General features: G+C 39.8%; 1 protein-coding gene across 4 annotated transcripts in view; it reads right to left on the bottom strand.

The window, feature by feature from the left end:
* Positions 1-3,309: 3,309 nt before the first annotated feature.
* The window catches only part of ZDHHC14 (zDHHC palmitoyltransferase 14), a 336,782-nt gene continuing 314,383 nt past the window's right edge, over positions 3,310-25,708 (bottom strand). For 2 of the 4 annotated variants that reach the window (XM_072643782.1, XM_072643783.1), the window contains exon 9: positions 3,310-4,658. In XM_072643782.1, coding sequence (XP_072499883.1) covers positions 4,257-4,658 — 402 coding nt within the window. In that variant the 3' untranslated portion in view covers positions 3,310-4,256. The remainder of the gene's footprint in view (positions 4,659-25,708) is intronic. The other 2 variants (XM_072643784.1, XM_072643785.1) reach the window with 1 other exon arrangement.

Here is a 25,708-nt window from a genome sequence, read left to right as displayed (position 1 = left end):
GTTTTCTTTTGGTTGGTAGCTAGGAGAAGGGGCAGGCATTGGATCATATTATTTAGAACTGGGAGGAACCTTGAGAGCATCTCATTTAATCTCATTTTATAGATGAGGAAACTACAACTCACTGAAGTTAAATGACTGGCCTAAGGTCATAGGGGTTATAAGGAGCATAGGTGATTTCAAATCCAGTGTTCTTTCAATGCTACTATGCAACCTCTAAATAACAACCAAATACGTAAAGGATAGGCAGTGGGGGGAAAGAACAACAACAACAAAACCCTCAGGCCTGGGATGAGATGACAAAGTGGAAAACAAAATAATATTTACTTTCCATTTTTAACCCTGATGAGCCAATCATAAAAACAACAGGATAAGAAAACAATGAAATGGGGCTCTATAATTGGCCATGGTCTGCTACTGTGGGATTAGCAATAGGCCCTCAGGGGCACTAGAAATGTCCAGAATAGAAGGTTATAAGGAGGATGCTGCATCATTCTTATAGGCTGGACCACTTGAAAAAAACAACCTGTCATATTTCAGCTTAGTTGCAGGACAGAATGTGACAGCAAATTCCTGGGGCCCCAGAGTGCCTTGTCACTGAGCTCTCACAGGCACAGACTGCCTACAGATCTGATGATGCTTTCGTCAGCCCTGCTTTGCGAAGCCGGGGGTAATTGGATGAAACTCAGCCATCCTATCAAAGAGCCTGGGCAGTGTATATTGTACCCCAGCTTTCCTGGGAAAACTGAAGGCAGATGAATCTTTAAACAATAAAGCTTGTGTGTGCATGAGATAATGGTCTAAGTTTTAGGAGCATAGTAAAATATTTATCTTACTTCACTGGTATCTAGCAAATAATCAATATATGACACTAGCAGTTTGCAAAATATCAAAACGTATTTGATCACAGCTTGCTTGAATTACTCAAATATCTAAAAATACAGACTAGGTCATGTCACCCTGGGATGGTGAAGGACATCCAAGCTTCCAGAAACCAACCCTCGGAACCAATAGGAAGGGGAGAGCCAGGATAAACACAGATGCATTTTATCCTCAGGCCCTCACTTCTCCTCTTAACTACAATGCAGGGGGGCAGGGCCCCTTGAGACAGGCTGCATGAACTAAATTCACTTCCCCTGGAGAAATGGCTCTTTCGATAATGGTCCAAGTTTTAATAGCGTAGTAAATCCTGAACAGCCATGCTCACTTGAAAGCAGAGTTTGATAAATAATGTAGGGGTTGGTTAATAGAGAAGGTTGAGGTGTGAGATAAGGATAGAGGGGACAAAGAAGGCATTCTGTGAACACCCATTGTACACGAGGATAAGGGCTCATTCTTATTCTTCAGAGGCTCTCCTAATCAGGTGGGGTATCTTGGTCCCAGAAAAAACTATTGAACCCTTGAACATTAGAGCTGGCAGGAATCTTAGAAATACTCTAGTCTAGATGGGGAAAAGGAAGGTTAGGGAAGTAAAACTGACCTGCCCATGCTCACACACTGTAGCTCAGGCCTCCTAGATGCTAGTTCAGAATTCTTTCCATTACTTCATAGTTAACGTTTCTATCATGCCTTAAAAGTTTCAAAGCACTTTACACGTATTATATCATTTGAGCCTCACAACAACACTGTGAGGTAGGTATTATCATTACCCTCATTTTGCAGAGGAGGAAACTGAGGCTGAATGACTTGTCAGGGTCCACACAACTAGTAAGTATCTGAGGCAGGATTTGAACTAAGACCTGCCTGATTTCAGGGCCAAGGCTCTGTCCATGGTGTCAGGCTGCTTCTCCATGCTGCCTTTGTCCTCTCATCTGTTTTGGGGAACCACATCAAGAAGGCACATTGTTTTACTTCTTCACAAAGAGTGAATGGGGGTGATGGGCAGGCTTAAGTATTTGTGCAAAGAGTCTTGGGGAATGATACCATCACGGGATTGATCTGGCCTCTTCTGTTTATGATTGACTCAGAATCACAGAGTCTCAATGTAGGAATGGATGTTAGAGGCCATTTCTTCCAACCTGGGCCTGCATGAGAAATTCTCCTATAACCTCCCCAACCAATATTCATTGAGCCCCAGCCTGACCACCTCTGCTGATGGGGAGCTCATCATCTCCCAAGGCAGCCCATCACACCTAGGCACAGCCCTAAATTGCTTCCAAGTTTTTCCTTATTCTTCCAAAGACAGGTATATGAGTTTCTAGTCTGCCTGCAGGAATGAGTGGTCAGGAGATCTAGGAAACTAGAAACTGTCTTGTGGTTTATCTTTTTTGTTTTCTACACTTGCCAATATAAGGAGTAAGAGTGGTGATAGTGATGATAGTGGTGAGGGGACCACCGGTAAACACAGGATCACATATTCTCAGAGAGGGAGAAATCAAATAGTATAATGTCATGAGAGGAGAGATCTGGGTGAGGCTTCAGTGCCAGCAGAGATGGCTTTGTTCCAGGGCCCAAATTGTGCTTCTTGTTTTATTTTCATTTTTCTTCAAACAAGATGGTCATTTTTCTCCCACTTTATATTAGAGGCAATGGCCTTATCCCATTAATTCAAAGTGTCTGGGCTTCTTGATCAATAATAAATGCATCTTGTCTTTTAGCCAGTCATGTGGACAGAGAGCATTATTTTGATCTTGCAGAATTTAATTTGTCCTGAGAAGAAATCATTGTAGGCATTATCATCTGAAGAGGAAGGCAAGTAGAGTACATGGCACAGTTCTCAATAACAAATTGGGTCCCCTGCAAGTGCCCCTGAGTTGAATTTTTCCTTAAGTGAAATCCAATGTCCTCCCCAATCCCTGTCTCAAGTTATAAATTGAAAGGGATGAGTTAGTAATTTTCCTAATTCTATTCTGATTAATAGCCTAGTTAAGAGGAATGACCCCCTCAGGATCTCAGCACATACTTCCCACAAGTTCCTCTGACTTACTATTTGACACCTCTAATAGGTTCCCATTTTCTTTCTTTTGCCCTCAGTACACAGAACAGGGTGAACAAAGAGAGTCAATCTCCTATATGAAAGACTTCTTTATCTTCTGTCTACAGCAGCATTGAACTTTACATAATGCAAATACAAGTTAATTTCCTAAATAACAAGCTATAAGTAGACAATAGATGCTAGAAACAGGACAGAATGTCACCTTCCTAGCAAAGAAACCCTCCCGTCAATATGATACTACTCATTGATCTGATTCACTGTGGATTGAGGCTTATTCCCTGCTAGTCTGTTTCAACAACCACAAAATCTCTGCTGGTCCTCCAGATGATTTTGTCCTTTAGGCTTTATAAGGATAACTGTACGCAGATCCAGAGAAATGGAGGATGGCATTTTTATTGGATGTCCACTGGAAATCACACCCACAGTGGGGAGTGACTGATCCCGGGCAGGCATGGCACAACACAATACCGAATTTAAATATTTAACAGAAGATTAAATGATAAGTAATGTGACAAAACCCAGAGTATTGTAGGTACCACCTATCCACAGATAATAAAGTTGAATGGTTGAGAAATAATAACATTGTCCATTGGTTTCAGTTTGATAACTGTCCTTCAGTGAAACTGAAATGAGAAAGTCACAACTTTAAAAAAAAAAATGCAGCACTTCTCATTGATACCAATACAACCATAACACGTACTACAGTGTGGTATGTAAATCCACAGCTGGTCTTTTTTTTTCTTCTTTTTCTTAAAAAATTTTTTTTATTAACAGAATGGAAATTGTCTAATTCAAATATTAGTAGTATAACACTTAAGTGCATTTCAATCTGGCCACAAAATATCATAAACCCTTAACCAGTGCGTATTACAACAATGGGAACACAGAGTATGACATTTATATCCCAAGATCTTTCTTCTACTGAAATAAAGACTCAGAAATATAACTCCAGCTGCTGGGAAATTCCCACTTGCCTGAGGCTTCAAAAAACTGGACTGTTGGTATCAATTTCAGTTTTTATTAAGGGTGGGAGGGGAGGAAGAATTGGGGAAAGGGAAGGAAAGTCAAATCAAGACAAAATTTTGAGCTTTAGGACCTGCCCCCAAATGTCCCCTGAAATTGATCCATCTACTTTCTAGATGTTCATTTAATCCACAACAGGGTATCCTCATTACCGAGGCCATGATGGAATTAGAACATGGAGTGCTGGGAAATTCTTTGCTGGGAACATTTCTTCTGTTGGTTTCCACATCTGGTCTCGAGAGTAGCAAAGTCCTTGGAAAAGTGCACTGCGCCTTCCTCCTGTGCCGACTGTCCACATTGGTCAGACTGAGCTGAGCTTTACAAGGCCACGCACTGAGTCTTCATGCAATGAGTCTTGACTGGCCAAGCTTAGGACATGCAGGGTGTGGCTATGTGTGATAGGACTGCCTGTTGACAACATACCAGGGGGCGAGGGGGCTTCCTCTGGTGTAAGGAACTGATGGCCATCATGCTCCTCTTTCAATGGTATCATATCTGTCAAAACAGTTTCTGATGTGAGATTGGGCATGGAGGAAGGTGGTGTTGGCTGCCCTAGGGACAAGGTAGCACAGGGAGCGCCCAGTGTGGTCTTTCCTGGCAAAGGGAGCTCCTCACTGGTTAGGCTCGGTTCACTCTGGAGCAGTGGTGTAGCTGCAGCCTGCAAAACGAATTTGGTGCTCTGAATGCACTGGTCTTGGTCACACTGGAGAGCAGGAGGCAGCCGGAAAATGCAGCAAGTTGGGGGAGTTGAAAGGTGCCAAGGGATGAGAAGAGTGAAATGCAAGAGGAAGAGAGGCACATGGAAAGAATAGGATGTGAGAAAAGAAAAATTCATTAGTAATAATTGAGTTAGACAACTGCCAAAAAGCACTGCATGCACAGATATCCAAAGTTTCATCCTGCTATTTATGGCATTTGTACCTGGCCTCTAAGTAACCCACTTAAACAAATATATCATATACAGCACTCCAGTAAATGTTAGACAAAGTACATAACCATGGTAGCCTGTGTCCACCTACACACCCGCCATTTTAAAATACATTCACTTAAACAACTGTCATTGCCTGGATCAGAGAACAGAGATAGCTTTTTTTATGCTACAAATGGTTTCCTCCATATCATTTTTAAAACACAACACAAGAAGGAACTACATGGATATAGCAGCTTGGATGACTTGTGATCTTCCTTGTCGGAGGGATGAATTCACTCATCAACGAGGTCACAGATCCACTGGAATATCTTTAAAATTTGGAAGCTTCTGAATCCCAAGAACAGACTGTTCTCCATAAGCCTAAGAATGTTCTGCTACTGAACTTTCTTTATTGCCATCATCAACACCTCTACTTCACTTAAATATATATATTTAATGTATTACATGATTGTACACATATAACCTATATCAAATTGCTGATTGTCTTAGGGAGGGGGATGTGATGGAGGGAGGGAGAAAATTTGGAACTCAAAATTTGAAAAAAGTTAAAAAATTGACTTAACATGTAATTGGAGAAAAATAAAATATTATTATTACATATATATTTTAAATGGATATTAATTAATATTTTTACATCATCAACATTTTTCTAGTACCCCTTTTCCTCTCCCCTCTCTCTGATTCACTTTTAATTGCTTATGAGTATCTAAAAGTTTTATAGGATGAATCATTCTTTCCTTCAGATAGTCTTATGCTATCTTACTCTAAAGTGTCTTGGAAGAGACCTTAGAAGTTATTTAGTCTAACTCCCTCATTTGATAGACAGGAAATTAAAACTAAGATTAAGGGAAGTGACTTGACCAAGGTCACATAGCTAGTTAATGTCAGAGCCAGGACCAAAAAAGCACTCTTTTTTTTTCCCACTCCAGGAAACTGTTCTTCTGTACGTTTCAGTTTTGTTCCCAGTGCTTAATACAGAGCATGGCATATGCCATATTTTTACTGACTCATTTTCAGCCAGTTGCGAAGTTTTAAGAATGGTGCGGAAAAGAGATAGGCAGGGGGATTCCTAAATTCCTATTTAGTCTATGGGCTGGTTTCAGAGACAGTTTGAAATAGCTTTGACATGACCTAGACATCTAAAATTTTGTTATAAAAGATTAAGATACTTTTGACTAAATATATTAAAGATGAGTTCTCTGTGGTGCTAAACACAGCATACCACCATAACTTGATAGAAATTTTGAAATTAGACAATAGGTTTATAGCAGTGGATTTCTGTCTTGGTTTTTCAGAATACAGGTTTTATAAACTTCTCATCAGCAGTAAGATCAGAGGTATTACAATGACCAACAGCCACTTTTGTGACCAAGAGAGATTAATGTCTTCCTGAAAATCTAGAAAGTACATATTATCCCTTATCCTATTACATCACTCATGTGTTGGCTTCTCTCCTCTCCTTATCAAACCTTTCTCTCACTATTCTGCAGGAAGTACTGTCTTTTTGATTTCTCCATAATTCAGGGTTTTGCTCTTCTAAGAATTAGAAGAACTAATGGTGGGCTTTCAGAAGGATAATGAGAGTTGCCCTTTTCATTCTCTTTCTCTGGATATGTGGCTGCATGTCAGTTTGGGAACAGTACAATGATTTGGGTGGTGGGAGGGTAGCTCAGCTGTATGAGTAGTGAAGCAGGACGGACCTCTGATTCATGGTAGTGTAACAAGATATGAGAGTTTATTGTTAGATACTAATTCCCAATACTAATTCTTAAATACTGATAGAGTCACAAATTTATAAGAATACATATCATTTTCCAATTGATAGATGGTCAAAGGATTTGAGCAGGTAGTTTTCAGATGAAAAACTCAAAGCTATTTATGGTCATATGAAAAAAATGCTGTAATTCACCATTGATTAGAGAAATGCAAATTAAAATAACTTTGAGGTATCACTTCACACTTATCAGACTAGCTAATATGACACAAAAGGAAAATTATAAATGTAGGAGGGGATGTAGGAAAATTGGGACACTAATACACTGTTGGTGGAGTTGAGAAGTGATCCAACCATTCTGAAGAACAATTTGGAACCTTAATCTAGTAATGCCCATACTAGGTCTGTATCCCAAGGAGATTTTAAAAAAGGGAAAAGCCCCTGTTTGCACAAAATATTTATAGCAGCTCTTTTCGTAGTGACAAAGAATTGGAAATTAAGGGGATGCCTATGGATTGAAGAACGGCTGAAAAAATTGTAGTATATGATTGCAATGGAATACTATTGTGCTATAAGAAATGATGAGCAGGATGATTTCTCCTGGATTTACATGAACTGATACAAAGTGAAGTTAGCAGAACCAAGCAAACATTGGATGCAGTAATAGTCACATTGTTTGATGATCAGCTACAAATGACTTAGCTATTCTCAGCAAAACAACGATCTAAGACAGTTTCAAAGGACTCATGATGAAGAATGTCATCCATCTTCAGAGAAAGAAGTGATGGCATTTGAATGCAGATTGAAGCATACTATTTTTCACTTTCTTTATTTTTCCCATGGTTTTATTTCTTGGTCTGTTTCTTCTTTTACAACATGACTAATATGGCAACATGTTTTGTATGATTGAAGAAATGTAAACTATATCAAACTGCTTACTGTCTCAAGGAGGGGGGAGAGGAGAAAGGGGGAAAATTGCAACTCAAAATTTTAAAAAGTGAATATTAAAAATCATCTTTACATGTAATTGGGGAAAAATAAAATATTATCTTTTAAAAAGAGTGATAGCATCAGAAAGTAACAAGATGGATCAGTGGTTGGCTCTCTCTTTCCATATGGTTGGTGTGGTCAGTGTAAGGCCTGTTTTGCTTCTTAGACCTTGGGGTTCCTGGTCATTTGAGAAACAGGAGTAACTGTTATGGTCAGCAAAACCAACCCTAATCATCAAATTTAGTGGTAGGGTTTAGGAAAGTATTTGAAACGAAAATTCCATGTAGGTCCTTGTGAAATGGCTCTGTCTACTACACTACTTTCTAAGCACAGGGAAAATTGACTAAAGTGTTCTCCAAAAAAATGTCTCATGAACGTTTCAAACTCGACATATTCAAAATGGAACTTATCTTTCCTCCTAGTCTCATTCCTCTTCCTATGCTCCTTTTCCCATAGAGCACATAACCATCCTTCCAGTCACGCAGTTTCAGATTCACCCTTTCTGACTTCCTATGTCATTTACCAAGTTTCACCAGTTCTACCCCTTCAAAACCTCTCATGCTCACCCCCATTTTTCCATTCATATAACCTTAATCCTTGGTCCAGTTCTCATTACTTCTTGTCTAAACTATTCCAATAACCTCTTAATTGATTTCCTTGCCTCCAGTCTTTCCTTTTCCAAACATAGGATCAGAGATATAGATCTGAAAGGGATCTTGATAGAGGTCATCTATTCTGACTCCCTCATTTTAGTTTTGTGGACACTGAGGCACAGAGGTTGATCAAGGTCACAGAGCTAGTAGGTATCTGAGGCAGAAGTCTAATTCATGTCTTCCTAACTTAAGGCCAGCCCTCTATCATCTCTACCCACCTGGCTGTCTCTAGCTGTATAATGTACTCTTGCCAAACTGGCATTCCTAAAGCACAGGTCAGCCCATGAGATTCGCCTGATCAAGAAACTTCAGGTGCTTTCTCTTATCCCTTCACAGTCTGGCTCCAATGGATCTTACCAGACTGATACTCGACATCTCAGCCAAATTGGCTTACTTACTGTTCCCTACAAATGACATTCCATCTCCTGATACTTCTCCTTTACACAAACTGTGCCTCATGTCTGAAATGCAATCCTTTCTCATCTCCACCTCTTGGAATCCCTGGCTCCCTTCATGGATTAGCTCAGGGGTGGGGAACCTGTGACCTTGAGGCCACATCCTGCTGCCCCAGGTCCCCACGCCTGGATTAATTCAAAGGCCACTTCCAATAGCAGGTCCTTTCCTGATCTCTTCTCTGCCCCCCAGAGCTCTCACACCCCATCTCCACCAAATTGCATTGAATTTATTTTATTATATTTATTTATCCTCTTCCCAACTTCCTATAGCGACTCAGTCCCTCAGGGCAGGGACTGTTTTATTTTTGTCTTTCTCTTTCCAGAACAGAGCCTGGCACATTCTCATTATAGCACAGGGGTATGAAAGAAATATTTTTTTAATGCATGTAAGTGAAGAAAACTGAGTTTTTTTCTTGTCCACTAATAGCTACAACAACCAGCTCTCATTTATAGAGGGCCCCATGAACATCGTATCATTGGATCTTCATAATAGTTTGCAATGATGGCTAACGTTTATATCATGCTTTAAGGTTTACAAAAGGGCTCTATATACATGATTTTATTGGATTCTCATGACCTTGTAGGGCGGGTGACAGGAGTATTTTTATTCCTATCCTATAGATGAGGAAACTGGGACAAAATGAAGCTAGGGGACTTTTCCAGAGCCGGGTAAATAGTAACTATCTGAGGCTGAATTTAAATCCAGGTCTTCCTGATTGCAAGCCCAGCACTCTATTCACTGTGCTTCTTAGCTGTGAGGAAGATGCCATTATTACCATTTTACAGATGAGGAAATCTGAGACCCAGAAAGGTTAAGTGACTTACTTGCTCAATAGCTAGTAAGTCACAGCTATGATACCATATTATCTGATTCCAAGTCACTGCTTTCTACCATGGACTCAACCTCATTGAAGGACTATGAGGGGAAACAGGGTGAGGTCAAAAGTCATGCTTTACTTGATATGAATTTTACCAGTTTGACCTCAAATCAATGAACCATAGACATACTTCTTGAAACCCACTGAGCCTCATAACCAAATACCCGGCTTTCTTTCTCCTTGCAGGGAATGTCTGCTTCCATTCTCACACTTTCTAATGGAGGGATGAACATGCCACTTCAGTAGCTAAGCAGTTGACGCTAAGTCTAGTTTCTAGTTTCATGACAATCTTACATTTTTTTGTATAGAACTCTGTGTATAGTTTAGGAAAAATGGTTCAATCTTGACAGATTGGAGGAATAAGAGGAAGGTTTCCTGATTAAACATACATTTTTCTGGCAAGTATCCCAGGGACTTGAATACAATGTCCTTTGCTAAGAAGTTTACTTGAAAATTACCATTTGGAATTACTGATGACAGCTAGTACTTCTATAACAGTTTCCAACTCTCCATGACTAAATATAACCTCTCAATATTCCTGGGGCTTTGCCAGTAAATTTAGTCTCAAGATTACAGTTGTGAGAATTTGTGATCTCAATTTAGTTGTTCTTCCTTGATAAGAGAATCACTTATCAATTTTCTGATATGAGAATCACTTATCATTTCTCTATGAAAGTATCTTTTACTTGCTGAAATTCCCACTGACTTGAAAGGATGATGAAATAAGTTAGATTCGTTCTTTCCTTTGGTGATTGAAAGGAAGGCTCTCTATTTAAAACTTTCAGATAAATTCTATTCTGGGGATTGCAATCTGTAGCACTTAGAGAACAATAAAATTTTGAGCTGCATGTTAGAGACCAATCACTTTATTGTATAGATGAGAAAACTAAAGCCTGGTAATTGTTGCTTGTACTACTAGATGGTAGCTAGGTGGCATAGCAAATAGAGCTTTGGAATTGGAGTCAGGAAGAGACCTGCCTTAGACATTTAGTAGCTGTATGATTTTGGACAAGTCACTTGACCTTAGATGATCCTTATCTCTAAAATGGGGATAATCATAGCACTTACCTCACAGGGTTATGGGGGGCAGATGAGTTAACAAGCGCTTTGCAGACATTAAACCTCTATATAAATGCTGGTGATGAGGATGAGGATGTCTTTTTCCCCCTTTAAGAGAAACCTTGTGGTGTAGTGGATAAAGTACTGAGCGTAGAGGTAAGAAGATCTGGGTTCAAATTCTATCTCAGATGCTAGCTATGTGGCTCTAAGTAAATTACTTAACTTGTCCGTGTCTTGGGGACTTTATTGGTAAAATGAGAGTGTTGAAATTGATGGTCACTAGGGTCCCTTTCAGTTCTAAATCCATGATCTTTTTTCCCCTTTTCCTTTCTTCACTTCCTTCAAGATCACTTCAGCTTTACATCATAGACCTTAACATTACCCCTCTGCCCCACCCTCAGGGAGGATGGTGGGGAGCTTCTCCTAGAACCTCTACTCACAGAGGTGACCCAGGCCTGCCATTTCTTCATTTCCCAGTTGGCTGCCCTTTTCTAGACCCCTTGATCATGCCTCTATGCTGGGCACCTTCCTTCCCACCCCACCTTTTCAGCTTCCTTTTGTATGCTGTTTTCTTCCATTAACTTGTAACAACCTTATCACATAAATGAGTATTATTCTCCATTTTACAAATGAAGAAAACTCAAGGTGATAAGTTAAATGACCATCCCCAAGTTACACAACTTCTAAATAGTCACTAAAACTAGAATCTAGTTCTTTTAAGTCCTGTGCTCTTTTCTCCACATCATGATGCCCATATTAGAGAACTGAAAATTAAAACTCAAATACACTAAAGAAAAGCTTATATAAGAAACACTATAATAAAATCCTTTTTTTGTGAAGCAAGAAATGTTTGAAATAATGTTTTTTTCCTTAAATCTGCAATCAACCTAAAATATAACTACATTTTTAAGCTTTTCAGTGGGTAGAAACAGGCACCCTCATACACCATGCTATTAGTAAGTTCTAGTTTATATGTTTTATAAACTCAGGGAAAAGATTTTCTTAAAGCTGGAAACCCTTGTGAGGAGCTCAGCTGGGTCTTCTTTTAGGGTCATATGTTCAGTCTGGAGCTCTGACCCTTAAGCAAGTGGTGAAAAACTAAGAAAGGATGTTAAAAAGGTAATATCAAAAATAGTTAAAGGGGAGAATGCCAAAAGAATCAAGGAAAAGAGTGTTTTTATAATGGTTGTTGTGTGGATATACAGGAAGTTAGTTTGTGAACTATAAACTGCTATGTTATACAAATTGCCACTGCTGTTCTTCCTTTCCTTTACTATACCTACTACAAAGGGGCCCCTCCCTGACCGCTTCTTAAAGAGGCCTTCAGTTATTCACTGAATGGGCTTTACCTCCTTCTAAGTCAGCACTTGAAAAGGCCTTAGCCTAAAAAGGCCAAGGTCTCCCATTGCATCCTGGGCCATCTCCAGTCATCCTGATGAATACCTGGTCACTGAATCCAGATGGCACAGGAGGAGAAAGAGAGGCTGGTGACCTGCACAGCTCTCCCTCCCTCAAAACAAAGTCAAGTGCAAGTCACGTCATCACTTCTCTGATGGCATGGTCTTTTTTGAAAACAAAGGACAACAACAAATTGTAAACTCCTTCAGTGCAGGGACTGTGTATTTTTTGTACTTGTATTCCTAGCACTTATCACAGTCCTTGGAACATAGCAGGTGCTTAATGAATGTTTATCAATTGACTTGCTTCCTTTTTCTCCCCTCTTTCTTATTCTGTGTATATTCCCAGCCAGGGTCCCCATTAGTACTATTTAGCTTTCTCCCCTATGACATTCAAGATAAAAAAAGTTGTTAAATCCAACTGAATTTGGTTGCTTTCTTACTGTTCTTTTTGAGTCAATGGTCTTGACATTATAATCTGATGTGTTCTGTGTAAGCCTAAACTCAAAAAAAAAAAAAAAACAAACCCAATCTTTTTTGTTGCTTTAAAAAAATATAACAAGTTCCAGTGGGCACTTTCATAGATCTTCCACCACAGCACTGCAGAAGACATGCACCATTAAAAATGGAAACAAACACTGGCTGAATTGTAGCAGTCAAAATTACAAGAAATATGTTTCATCCAGTTTATTGGGGACAGAGTTTAAATAAATCCAAATATCTAGCTGGAGGAAATATACTTTATCTTTTTTAATCCATGGGAGAAATACACAGAAGCAAGTACATCAATACCAGACAAAATGTCTACTTTATTTTCAATGTAGACTTGCATCCTTGACTTGAGTTACTGTTGTTTAAGCAGAGAACAAACAAAAGACTATTTTTGAGCCACATATAATTATCTGTATTTCTTCCTGGGTATTGAAGGAGAGATAGTGCTGGATAATGGATAAAGGACTGTCTTGGGTGCCAGGAACACATGCTGGGTGTGTGACCCTGGACAATCTTAGTGTCAAAAACCAAAAATTGAAGAGAAGGGGTTGACATGCATGGGTAGAGGGAATTGTCTCACGCGGGAGGTCTTTATATTGATGAAATTACACATCAAATTTACCTCCATTTTGATAGCTGTTCATTTCCCCTCATTCCTGATTCTTCCATTTTATTTTTCAGGGGGTGGAGGGTGTCATGGATGACTATAGTTCTTGAAAATATCAACAAAAATGACCATATGCAGTTTGAAAATATTTTGTAATATTTTGTAACTTTCCAATCCAACAAGTGCCAATTGTGTGTAAAGGTCCTGGGAATACAAAGACCAAATGAACCATGACTGATCGCTGTTTGAATGCTCACTTCCAATTTTTGGACATATGGTTAAATGAGTGCATGAGGAATTGATTCCTCCTGTTAGATAGCTTCCCTATTGATCTCTGGCTAACTCCTAAGCATTTATTGGGTCATGGAGCCAAAAGATTATAGAATCATAGATTTAAAGCAAGAAAAGATTTAGAGTATAGCAAAAAAAAAAAACCCAAACTATAATCTAAATCATAGAGTCAGAGCTAGAAAAGATCTCTGGGAGGTTATCTAGTCCAGCCCACACCATTTCATAGATGAAGAAACTGATACCCAGAGAGTAAAGTGACTTGCTCAAGAAAGTAAAAGCAGTAAAGTGACTCATATGATTAGATCCTAAGTCCACGGAATCAAATTCATTGATCCTTCTTCTCCCACAGGGGAGTATATAATTTCATTCTGTGTGATCTTACACACACACACACACACACACACACACACACACACACACACACACACACACACACACACACACACACACACACCTTCTTATGCTTTTTTGTCCCTTATTCTTTTGACTTTTCTGCTTCTCTTTTCCCTTCCCTCCCTCCCCTTTTTTTCTTCTGCTTTTCTTGCTGGGAGTGTTTTCCTCTTCTGCCATCAGAGGATGACAACATTCTTCCCTCTATTCTGATTAAAAGCTTCATTGTATCACTTGTATTTTGGCACATACGTCCAGAAATCTTGGGGCTATGGTCACCTTTTGATCCTTCCTACAAACTACAAACTCCCAAGTAAAAGCAAGCCCTCATGTTGGTGGCAAGTAGCAGTTTACCCAGTAAGTGCAGTAAAATGAGAAATAAACATTATCATTTACTCCTCATAGTGAACTCTTTATGAGTTAAGACCTTCAAAATGGAATAGAAAGCTGTATCTAGTAAGGGGATTGGTCAGATCAAGTAAGGTTTCTATTACTGCACAAAAGGTCATATCTATAGTACCAGTGCATTGGCATTATTTCAATTAAGTCACTTTGACAGCTAATTCACTGCCCAAATGAAGCTTTAGCACTTGGAGAGTTGAATTTCCATATCTGTCAAATACTATCAAATGGAAGATCTGGCCTTAATGGGGACTTTTGCATACCATCCTGACTACAGCTCATGAGTATCCAGATAACCTTACAGTAATGGAGTGGATGAGGACAGAATTTTCAAGGACAGAAGCCTTGAAAATTTTCAGTTCCAATTTCTGGGATACCATCTTATCCTCATCTTCTATTTTCCTTTTGAGTAATTTTATAATGAATCATTTTCATTTTAGGTTTTAGATACTAGTCCCTCAATGCAAAAGCATATGGATTATTGAATGAAGACTGAAATAATCCTGACCAAAGATACCTAGCAGTAAAACTCAGCCTGCTACATATGAAGGGTGCTAAAGACCTTTGACTCCAAGGTTTGTTTATTCCTGGAGGGCAAAGATCATCCTTTCCAATCAAGAGAGTCATGCTTCATAGTTACGTGCAGCATTTAGGGTTGGCAAAGGGGGCAGCAGTAGGTTAAGCACCCACTGACCTCATGGGCACAGGATGAGCTCTTGTCGGCTCTACCCTTGGTATTGTCTCTGGTCTTTAGTGCTACACTTATACTAGGCTAATAATTCATTTAGGGCCTACTGGGACCACCTGTTTGATCCCAGTGTTTCTTTAAGCAAAGCTTAAAGTGTGTATAATGGTGTGTATAATGTCTGACTCCTCATAATAGACTAGCTGAAATCAGTTCATATTTTATTTTTAGGAAAAGAGGTCCAGGAAGGGTGAAAAAAGGATTTTTTGGGGGGGGGGTCTCCCTTGAGCTGGGTGATCACAGATTTTTACTTTGCATCTGACCTGATCCAAAGCATAAGAACCTATCAAGACAAAGTCTTGTCTAAACTTTAATTAAGAGAGGGGGGAAATAACATATCCAATCTACCAGCTAATCCTACTGTGGCCTATGCAAACTCAGCCCCCTCTTCCATTAGTAGGCAGAGAGTTCAGGGACAGCAGAAAGACTCTTCCTTCTCCCCTAATAATTCTCCCAACCTGTTTGCCTGTACCTGAAATTACATTCACAGAAGTGATAGTGATGGAGATAAGGTTTAAAAGAAAAACAGGAAAAGAAATACATTGACAAAGTCTCACTAAAGCAGGGGAGTGTGTGTAGGAGTTTTACATCAATGTTGTTCTAGAAATAGCTATTGTGTAAATAAAATGTAAATCACTGTGGGGCTGGAATAGAAGGAGAAAGGGTCAGTATATAAACAGATATAGAATATATCATTTTTTTCCATTCTTATTTAAAGTTTGGAGGGGCTAATGTCTATATAGCCTCTTCTTTTTTAGCTAAGGTTGCGTGGAAAATAAATAAAGACCATCAGTGTTCAGGATGAGTGAGTTAAGATCCTTTTCACTTGCAGCTGAGTCCTCAGATATAACACTCTTAAAAATGACCCATTGTGGAAATTGTTAGGAAATGACAGGATCCTAAGAGCTGATTTGGCTGGATAGGGAGGTGTTCTGGGGAGGATCAGAGATTGGCAGTTGGAAGGGACCTTAAAAGTCATCAAATAAGACTCCCTCAATGAACAGAGGATGGATGAGGGGTGAAAGCATGAAGGTACTAGGTGCTTATAGCTAAATGGATGAATGAATAAATACATGAACTATGCGTAGCATTCATATACTGTTTTAAGCTTTACAAAGTATTGTACATAGGCTGTTTTATCTGATCACAGATCTTGAGCTGGGTGGTGGAGTAGATAAGAGTATAGAGCCTGGAGTCAAGAAAACTCATCTGACTCTTGTTAGCTGCATGACCCTGGGGAAATCACTTAACCCTATTTGCCTCAGTTTCCTTGTCTGTGAAATTAGTTAGAGAAGGAGATAGAAAACTGCTCTAATGTCTTTGCCAAGGAGATCCCAAATGGGATCATGAACAGTCAGGCACAACTAAAACTACCGAACAATAACAAATAGTTTTTAAAAAACCCAACAAAATCTCAGAGGATATCTAGTTTAATACTCTCATTTTAGAGATGAGGAAACTGAACCACAGAGTGACTTGCCCAAAGTCAGAGTAGTCATTATCAGAGGTCAGACTCAAAGGGGCTCGAATGCAGCATCCCTTTCCAGGAAAATGTGGTGACTGAGACAAAATCTAAGTCCTTCACAGTTATGCCCAGGCCAGCCCTGACCCTGTGCTAACATATCTTCTCTTTATAAAGGACCCTCTACTAGAGACTCCATCCCTCCATGGGGGAGGGAAGGAAGCAGGGATTTTTAAAATGACTAAAAGTTACGTACAACCTAAATATTCCTCGTTAGAACTTTCAAGCCAGTCACAGAATGAAGACACATTCGGACTTAGTTCCCTCCAGTAAGAGGAGAGTAGAGTTCTACCTTCTAATGGAAAATAGTCCGCTATCCCATGTGAAGGTTTGAGGGAGGGCAAGTGTTCTTTATGTAAGTGGTTCCCATAGTTAGCATATTCCTGCTGGCAGGGGTCACTTAGTAGTTGGGGGGCTAGCCTCAAGCCTTGTCATAAGTACAGCATCTAGAGGCAGAATACAATGATGGAAAGAACACTGGACAGACTCATGTTCTATCAGTTACGTCATTTTTCAATCATGTCCAATTCTTCATGACTCCATTTGGGGGTCTTCTTGGCAAAGATACAGGAATGGTTTGCCATTTCCTTCTCCAGTTCATTTTACACGAAGAAACTGAGGCAAACAGGGTTAAGTAACTTGCCCAAGGTCACACATTTATTAAGTGTCTGAGGTCAGATTTGAACTTAGTTATGTCTTCCTTACTCCAGATATGGTGCTCTATCCATTGTACTACCTAGCTGCCTCACACACCTATCACTTATTGCCTGTGTGATACGGGACAAATCACTTAACCTTTTTAAGCCTTTGTTTTTTTATCAACAAAATGGAGACAATAACACCTACAATGACCTATCTCATAGGATTGTTGTAAAGAACACGTTTTGTAAATGTTCAAGTTCTTTATAAATGTGTTAGGATTACTACTAAATAAGGTAATACTTTGCATTCAATAAACCTCTGCAGATTTATCCATGACCTTGACTCTCTCTTCTCTAGCCAAATTGAAGGAGATGAGGTAGGGCAGAAAAGTCAGAGTTCCTACACACACATCCCCTTCTCACCCTAAAACAACAACAAAAGATTCTCTTCTCCTAGATTTTATATCTCTGGCCATTTGGGAGAATCAGTAGCCAGTCAAATCCCTAATTGATAACTTGAGAAATCACAACAGGAGGGAGGAGGGGAACCTAATCTGAAACTACCCAGAGCCCTTGGGGTAAAACTGAAGCAAAACTTCCCAAAAGGAAGTTGAAACTAAGGGTGAGGAACCATGGGTCTGTGGTTAAATTTCTACCAAGGCAAGCATGCTAATGAAATGATTCTGCTGTGACCCAGAGAATTCCATCTTCCAGATAGACTCTTCCTGTTAGACTGCTGTGACCATTTCATTAGAGTATTACCCCTTGAAGACTTATCCAGAGAAAGTAAAGAGCTGTTTATACAGTGTTTAAGGCCATTTAAAAATAGAGACTTTTGCTGAACTTTTCTTCCACTTAGCTTTTTTCATATATTATCCCTATTAGCATTCAACTGGACCAAAAAATAAGATTTGCTTTGGATAAAATAACTCATAATTAGATAAATCTTGATCCCGAATGTAATTTTCAGGCATTATGCAGTGAAATAGCTTGAATCTTTCAAAAAACAAAGATAAGATAGACTGCTTTTGTTGAATGAAGGAGGGAGACAGGGTACCAAATCTACCTGTATCACAAAGATTTTGAAATAAATCTCTAAAACCTTCTCCAATATGCAAAATATTCAGGATCCCAAGAGAAAATGAGCCTTCATTAAAAAAGCAAAGCCTACAACGCCTAAAAAAAAACTATAAGGGTGGGATCAGCTTAGATAACTACCCCATCTCCATTTAAAGAAATCATATCTATGCCTGGATACCTTAATCAGATGAGAGCACCTCTCAACGGAATCAAATCAATCAAAGCCTTTAGACTAAGTGAAAAAAGATCCTTGAAGAATTTAGATGTCTTTGAGAACCATTAGATGAGCTGGAGTTATACTTCATTGGAAGTGCTTTTAGATTTCATGAAGAAACTTGGCCAGTGGACTGTCCATCGAATATTGAGTCAGTTTGAAACTGAAGTATTTAAGTGAATGATGAGCCTGGCATTCTATGAGTAGCCTGAGCTATATCTTAGTGTAAATTCAATATCCTCAATAGTATAGTATTTCATATACTAAGGTAAAAGAAGAGTAACTTGGAGGTTCTGTCTTGACATTTCAAAGACCAACAGAGTATGGAATGGACTTGTTCTGGGGTTGCCTCCCATACCACCTTCCTCATTGTTGAATGGAAACATTCTTTCCACTTTGACACTCAGATATCACTGTCTTCCAAGTTGGTCTTGAGACTTTAAGTGTGGAACAGGGTAATAGCCCACCGGGGGGAAAAGGATGGAACCCTTGAGAAGAAATTCCTAGTTAAGTGGAGGAGAATCCTTCAGCCTTGGTGTCTTTTCCCATTTTCTCTTGGGCAGAAGAGGACTTTGGGAGTCTTAGAGGACTGGAAAATTTGGACTTTTTCATCAATGTCCTAGCAATGTTCTCAGAACAGAAACAGCCAATTTCAGGGTCTACAATACTTGCAGGAGACAAGGACAGACTTGATAAGATGTTGAAAGGCAGCTTCACAAGAAGTCTCAGAAAAATTACACCATACCCAAAGGGAAACATTTTGAGGACTCTAGCAAAAGTACTTCCAGGAGTTGTCAGTAACCCCTTTTATTACATGTGCTCTAAGTTACCCTAACCCTAAACCTTCATATGTCCTTGAAGGAGAATGTGTCACAGACTTTTAGCGGAGATATTTGGGATCCAAATATATCACATTAGTAAATACACCTTTCTAAAAGCTAATTTAGGATAGACGATTAATTAATAGAAATTGACCATGCTAGTTGGGTCACATAAGCATTAGATTACCTCACAGTCCCTGAGAGTCACCCCTAGTATTTTGGAGAGGAGTTATTGCCTCACTCTGGTGACCTTACCACAGTGGAGTTAGGGCTGGAAGAATGAATTCGGAGACTGGACTATACCGGCCAGCCGTAGGCCTTGGCATAGACTAGCCAAGAGGCAACGTAGGACTTTCACTTTTATGATCTCTACTCATTTTTCTTCAATGGTCATACCTAAAACTATATCTTTGTCTTTCCTTCCTCCTTCCTCCCCTCTTCCCAACTGACTGGAGACAGTGTGATTAGGATAAGACATTCAGTCTAAAAATTCCAGGTACCATTCTGTTAATCATTTCTATGCTGCCTCTTATTTCTAGAAGCTTCTGTCCTCCCCCTGCAGTTCATTTCCATATTTTTAAAAGAGTGACAGTGAAATTGACTGAAAAGAGTATATAAGAGGAACTGTCCAACTACATTTTAAAAAAGTTTGTGAACTGCTGTTACCCAGAAGCCTTCTGCAGGTCTGCATACCTATTCTAATGTGGTGCCAGATTCCTGGCAAAATTCTAGAATGTAGGATTAAAGAAAAGATTAACAGACATCTAGAAAAAGAAATGATGATTTCAGAAAAGAGCTAGTATGGCTTCATCAAGAACAAGTCATTCAAGAATGACCTCAGTTCTGGGGTTTTTTTTTTTAATACTATTGGTAAATTGGGAAATGTTATAGGTATAGTTTACCTAGATTTTAGCAAAACATTTGCTAAAGTCTTTCATGTTATTCTTGTGGGAAAAAATGGATAAGGGATGGATGAAACTATAAGAAGATTGATTGAGTACGAGTTGACTGGACCCAAAGAGTCATCATTAATAGCATAACATCAACTTGTAAGAGCAGCTAGGTGGTAACAGTAGATGGAGTGGATAGAGTTCAAATCCAGTCTCAGATATTTACTAGCTGTGTGACCCTGGGGAAGTCACTTAACCCTTTTGCTTCAGTTTCCTCATGTATAAAATGAGCTGGAGAAGGAAAGGGCAAAGCACTCTAGCATCTTTGCCAAGAAAACCCCATGAAGAGTCAGACATGACTGAAACGACTGAATATGAACATAAAATTGTAAGGTGGTCTCTAGTGGAGTGGCACAGGGATCTGTGCTTGGTCTTGTACCATTTAACATTTTATCAGACACTTGGTTAAGGGCACAGCAGGCACGCTTATTGAATCTGCAGATGACACAAAAGTGGTGGGGGAGGTACGACAGCTAACCTGCTGGGTGTCAGAGTCAGGCTCTAAAAAGCCCTTGAAAAATTAGATCTTTGAGCTGACTCTAAGAAGATGAAATTTAATAGGAATAAATGCAAAGTCTTATAATGACTTTAAAAAATTTGTGAGACAGGATTAGCTAGTAGCTGTCTGAAGAATTCAGGGGTTTCAGGGGACGGAAGGTCAATAAGTCAGCAGTATGTTGCTGATGTGGCAGACAAAAAAAATTACTAACACAATCTTGGGCTGCATCAAGAGAACACTCTCTTCTATGAAGGATGAGGTGATTGTAATCTTGGTCAGACCTGGAGTTCTGCGTCCAGTTCAGCCCATCCCATTTTATGAAGGACAATTATAGGATGGAGAATTCTAGCAGAGGGCAAGAAGGACAATGAGAGGCCTCAAAGTTATGCTACGTGAGGATTTTGTTGTTGCTTAGTCATGTTTTAGTTGTGACCACCTCTCCATGACCCCATCTGGGGTTTTCTTGGTAAAGATACTGGAGTGGTTTGCCATTTCCTTCTCTAGCTCCTTTTACAGAAGAGCAAACTGAGGCAAACAGTTAACTGACTTGCTCAGGGTCCCACGATAAATAAGCATCTGAGGCCAGATTTGAACTCAGGAAGATAAGTTTTCCTGACTTTAGGCCCAATGCTTTATCCACTAAGCCACTTAGCTGCCCTATTGAATAATAATATGTTCTAATTAATCAATAAGTTTATTCCTATTTCTGGATCTACGAGCAATTTATTGTTATGGTCCTGGACTAATTACTTAAATTTCATTTGCTTTAATGTTCACATTTGTAACAATGGGGAGGACAATGATTCCCAGAATCCCAGGATTAGAAGGGGCCTCCAAAGTCATACGATAGCCCAGCCCATATCTGAGCAGGAAACCTCTCTCCTTTCTTCATGTAGTTTATTAATGCTATCCTTGCTATTAAATACTTCACAGAATTGGTAGACTATGACACTGCCATTCTAACTCATTGGGTGGTTGAGCATGTTAATCATTTAATAAAAGGTAAGGAGGTACATTTCTGTGACTATCAACCACCATTTTTAATAAAATCATGTTTACCCACAGAACAGAAGTTAATCTGAGCAACTGATGTTGAAACAGATGGAAAGAAACTTCTCATCATGCTGTTTGGTCCATGGAGCTTGATACATGACTAGGACTCAGGGAACACTTGCAGACTCTTTTGACTGATGAGGCCCTGGTTGGGATGTTGTGCCAGGTTGAATAAATCAGGGCAAAGGAATGTGAAATTTTGCCCCCAAAGACTAAGTTCAGTTGGCACTCTTGAAATATTTTAGCTCATTTCTCCAGGTTTTGACAGTTCCTGGAAATTGTTAGGTACATAACTTCCATTTAGTACTAACATTACCCAAAATATAATAAGAAACAAAAACAATGTGGAGCTTGGGGGATAATACTACAAATCGCCTTAGGCAGAAGTTCCTACATATTTTAGTTGAAGACTTTTTGACATCCTAATGGATTGTATGGAACTACTTTTAAAAAAAAATTTAATAAAAAAAGCAATTTCCTTTTGCTTTAGGCTCTACTATCAATTGATGCTTTTTCTCCTCAGCTGATCCTCGGCCCTATCTCTGTCTTTCCTTCCACTTTGTAAATGACTCCCAGCTTCTCAATTTTCTCCAGACCCTTTTCTTGATCTCCATGGGAAAGTAACCCTGATGCCAAAAATTCCTTTTCTTTTTTTAAATAAAAGATAACTCAAGCAACTAAACAACAAACATTAATTAAATATTTATCATGTACCTGACAATGTGGTATAGGAGACCAGGAAGCAGGAAGACCTGGTTTTAAGGTCTACCTTGGACACATTCTGCTCATGTGACCTTGGGCAAGTCTGATAACTCTGGCCTATAGTCTAAGACCATAAGTCTCACAGATGTTTTCCATCTCCATTAGATGAGGGAGTTACCTATGCTGTTGTTTGTCCTGTTCTCTGAGAGGACCACGTCATCAGGAAGGAGATGCCATGACACGCAAGAGAATTGGATTTAAGTGAGGGCGGGCTGTGCAAAGACATCAGCCTCATTTTCTCCTCCAGAGTCATCTGGGTCCAGAGGCAAGACATAGAGTAGGACGACTGGAGATGGCCCAGGATGCTGTGGGGGACCTGTCCATGTCCCTAAGAATCAGGTCCTATGCTAGCTTCAGGAAAACAATAAAAGAAACAGTATCCCTTGAAATGATGGCCTGGGAAGCAGGTATGTCTCAAGAAAGGATTTTGTTTGTTTGGGTTTTTTGGGTTTTTTTTTTGGTTATATCATAAGAAAAATACAACTGTTTTAATTTAGCCCAAATTAAAGTGGAAATACTGTATGGGTTGAGTCAACGTTTGCAGAATGAGGAGTACAATATTTACTTTCTCCTAGGTGAAAGATGGTGGCCCTGAACATGTGGCTATGTGTGCATTCAGAGGTACTTAGAACATCTATTATGCCGGAGTCATAGAAATAGATAAGTATCTCCCTGAATACAATAGGAGCTTAATAAATGTTTGAAATGAATTGAATATAAGCAAACTCATACCTGAGCAATAACTGTCATTCACATATTCCTAGCATCCCTGTTATTAAATGAATGCTTCATAGAATTCCTCTACCAAAGTCCCCCCTTGGCTTCCTGGCTATTCCATGAACCAGATACTCCATCTCTCCATTCTGGGCATTTTCTCTGGCTGTGCTGCCATGCCTAGAATGCTGTCCCTCCTCAACTCCATCTACTCACCTTGTTGGCTTCCTTTAAGTCTGAACTAAAATCTCATCTTTTACAGCAAGTTTTTTCCAAACTTCTCTTAATTTCAGTGCCTCCCCTCTGTTATTATTTCATAGTTATCCCATAAATAGTTTGTTTTGCATATATTTGCTTGGTGTCTCCCCCATGAGACTTAAGGACAGGGACTGGCTTTTGCCACTATTTGTATCTCCAGGGCTTAGCATAGTGCTTGGTATAGAGGATGCGCTTAACAAATGTTTGCCTCATCATGGTATGGAGGGCTTAGGGTCACAGGATCATAGATTTAAAACTAGAGGGAACCTTTGAAGTCATTAAGACCAAGCTCCTCATTATACAGATGAGGGAATTGAAGCCCAGAGAGTATAAGTGACCTGCCTGGGGTCACATAGAGATCCAGTGTCTGAGGTAGAATTAAAACCCATGTCTTCCTAACTTCCTACCCCAGCAGAGCACAGGTTCTGGCAGAACAGCAATGCTGGAGGCCCTCTGAATACATGACTAGGGATAGATGGTTTGTGCTTGAGGACTAGCCTAGCTGAGTTCAGGCAGGATCATCACTGATTGGCCACAGGGTGATGAATTTTTTTTGCCACAGAAATTCATGAACTGCATTGGTGGAGGAATTCCCTACTGAGATAAAACTGAACATCTATAGTTGTTTTTGAGCTTTTTTCAGTCATGTCTGACTCTGTGGCCCCATCTGGGTTTATCTTGGCAAAGATATTGGAGTGGTTCGTCATTTCCTTCTCCAGCTCATTTTTTTTTAACAAATGAGGATACTGAGGCAAACAAGGTTAATTAACTTACCCAGGGTCAGGTCACATAGCTAGCAAATGCCTGTGACTAGATTTGAACTCAGGTCTCCTGATTCTAAAGCCCAGTGCTCTATCCACTGCACTACCTAGCCGCTCAAGCTCTAGTTGAAATATTTACATAGCTGATAAAGTAATGAGGTATAGCAATAATTTTTCTAGAACCTGAATCATCTTCCAAAGACTTTTTATGTTAGAGCATGTATTTCTGTAGGATTCTGATTTCTGCAGCTGGAAGAGATCTGGGAATTCATCCTTTTGGGAACCTTCTACTGTTTGACAAATGAAGGATACTGAGACCTACAAGGTTTAAGTTATATAGCTTGATTGTGGCCTCCGAGGTAGGACTAGAACCCAAGCCTACTAATTCTAGTCTAGTGTTCTTGGAACTACACCACAGTCATATTCCCTATGCCATATTGGGCCTAAAGTCCATTGCAGTGTTGAGTACATACAGCTGATCCTTTTCCACAAGAATTTGTTTAACTTTCCTGCCTTTGCTCCTCAAGAAAGCAGTGATCTTTGCTATCTATATTTGCTATTTATATTTGCAATCTATATTTCCAAAGAGAAATGCCATCAAAGAAATGATGACATGACTTGCACTTGACTTTGTTTTGAGTAAGGGAGGGCTGTGCAGGTCACCAGCCTCACTGTTTCCTCCTGAGCCATCTGGATCCAGTGACCAGACATGCATCAGGATGACTGGAGATGACCCAGGCTGCAATGTGAGACCTTGGCCCCTTTAGGCCAGAGTCTATTCAGGTACTCACTTAGGGTGGGGTAACACTCATTCAGTGAATAGGCCTGTTTAAGAAGTAATCAGGGGATGGTTCCTTTAATGAGCCAAAGAAAAAAATAACAAAATCAAGCTGAGAGGGAAACAGCAACAGTTACTACTGATAATCACTCTTAAGGCAGGAGGGTCCAGAAAAGAGCCCTTAAGTGGAGCTTGGGCAGGGGCCTAGTGTTGTTCAGTTGTCTAGTCAGAGTGCAGTAGGTTTAAGGGGAAGGGAAGAGAAGGGGAAGGGAGGAAAGGAGAAGGGAAAGGGGAAGGAAAAGGGGAAGGGAAAGGAAGAAATCTAGCCAGTAAAACCCAAGTTAACTGGGCATCCTCTGGCCATCCAAATTTACCTTGCTTTGGAGAGGAGAAGGAAGGGGAAGGGGAGACAGACAGGAGAGGAGGAGCTGAGTTACCCAGCTAGCTGGGTCCCCATTCAGGCAGCTGGGTCTACTCACTGATTGCTGTGGTCATTCTTCATTGCCAAAGAAGATCATGCCATCAGAGTACTGATGACATGACTTGCACTTGACTTTGTTTTGAGTGAGGGAGGGCTGTGCAAGGTCCCCAGCCTCACTTTTTCCTCCTGATATTTTCTCTGATGGCATGGTTCTGTTTGGCAATGAAGGACGAACACCACAACAACAATTTCCATAGAACCCATCATGTGGAGGA

Source organism: Notamacropus eugenii, chromosome 2 (genome assembly GCF_028372415.1).
Source record: "Notamacropus eugenii isolate mMacEug1 chromosome 2, mMacEug1.pri_v2, whole genome shotgun sequence".
Taxonomy (NCBI): Eukaryota; Metazoa; Chordata; class Mammalia; order Diprotodontia; family Macropodidae; genus Notamacropus; species Notamacropus eugenii.
The sequence above is the reverse complement of the archived record's forward strand: the minus strand, read 5'-3'. Positions and strand labels throughout refer to the sequence as shown.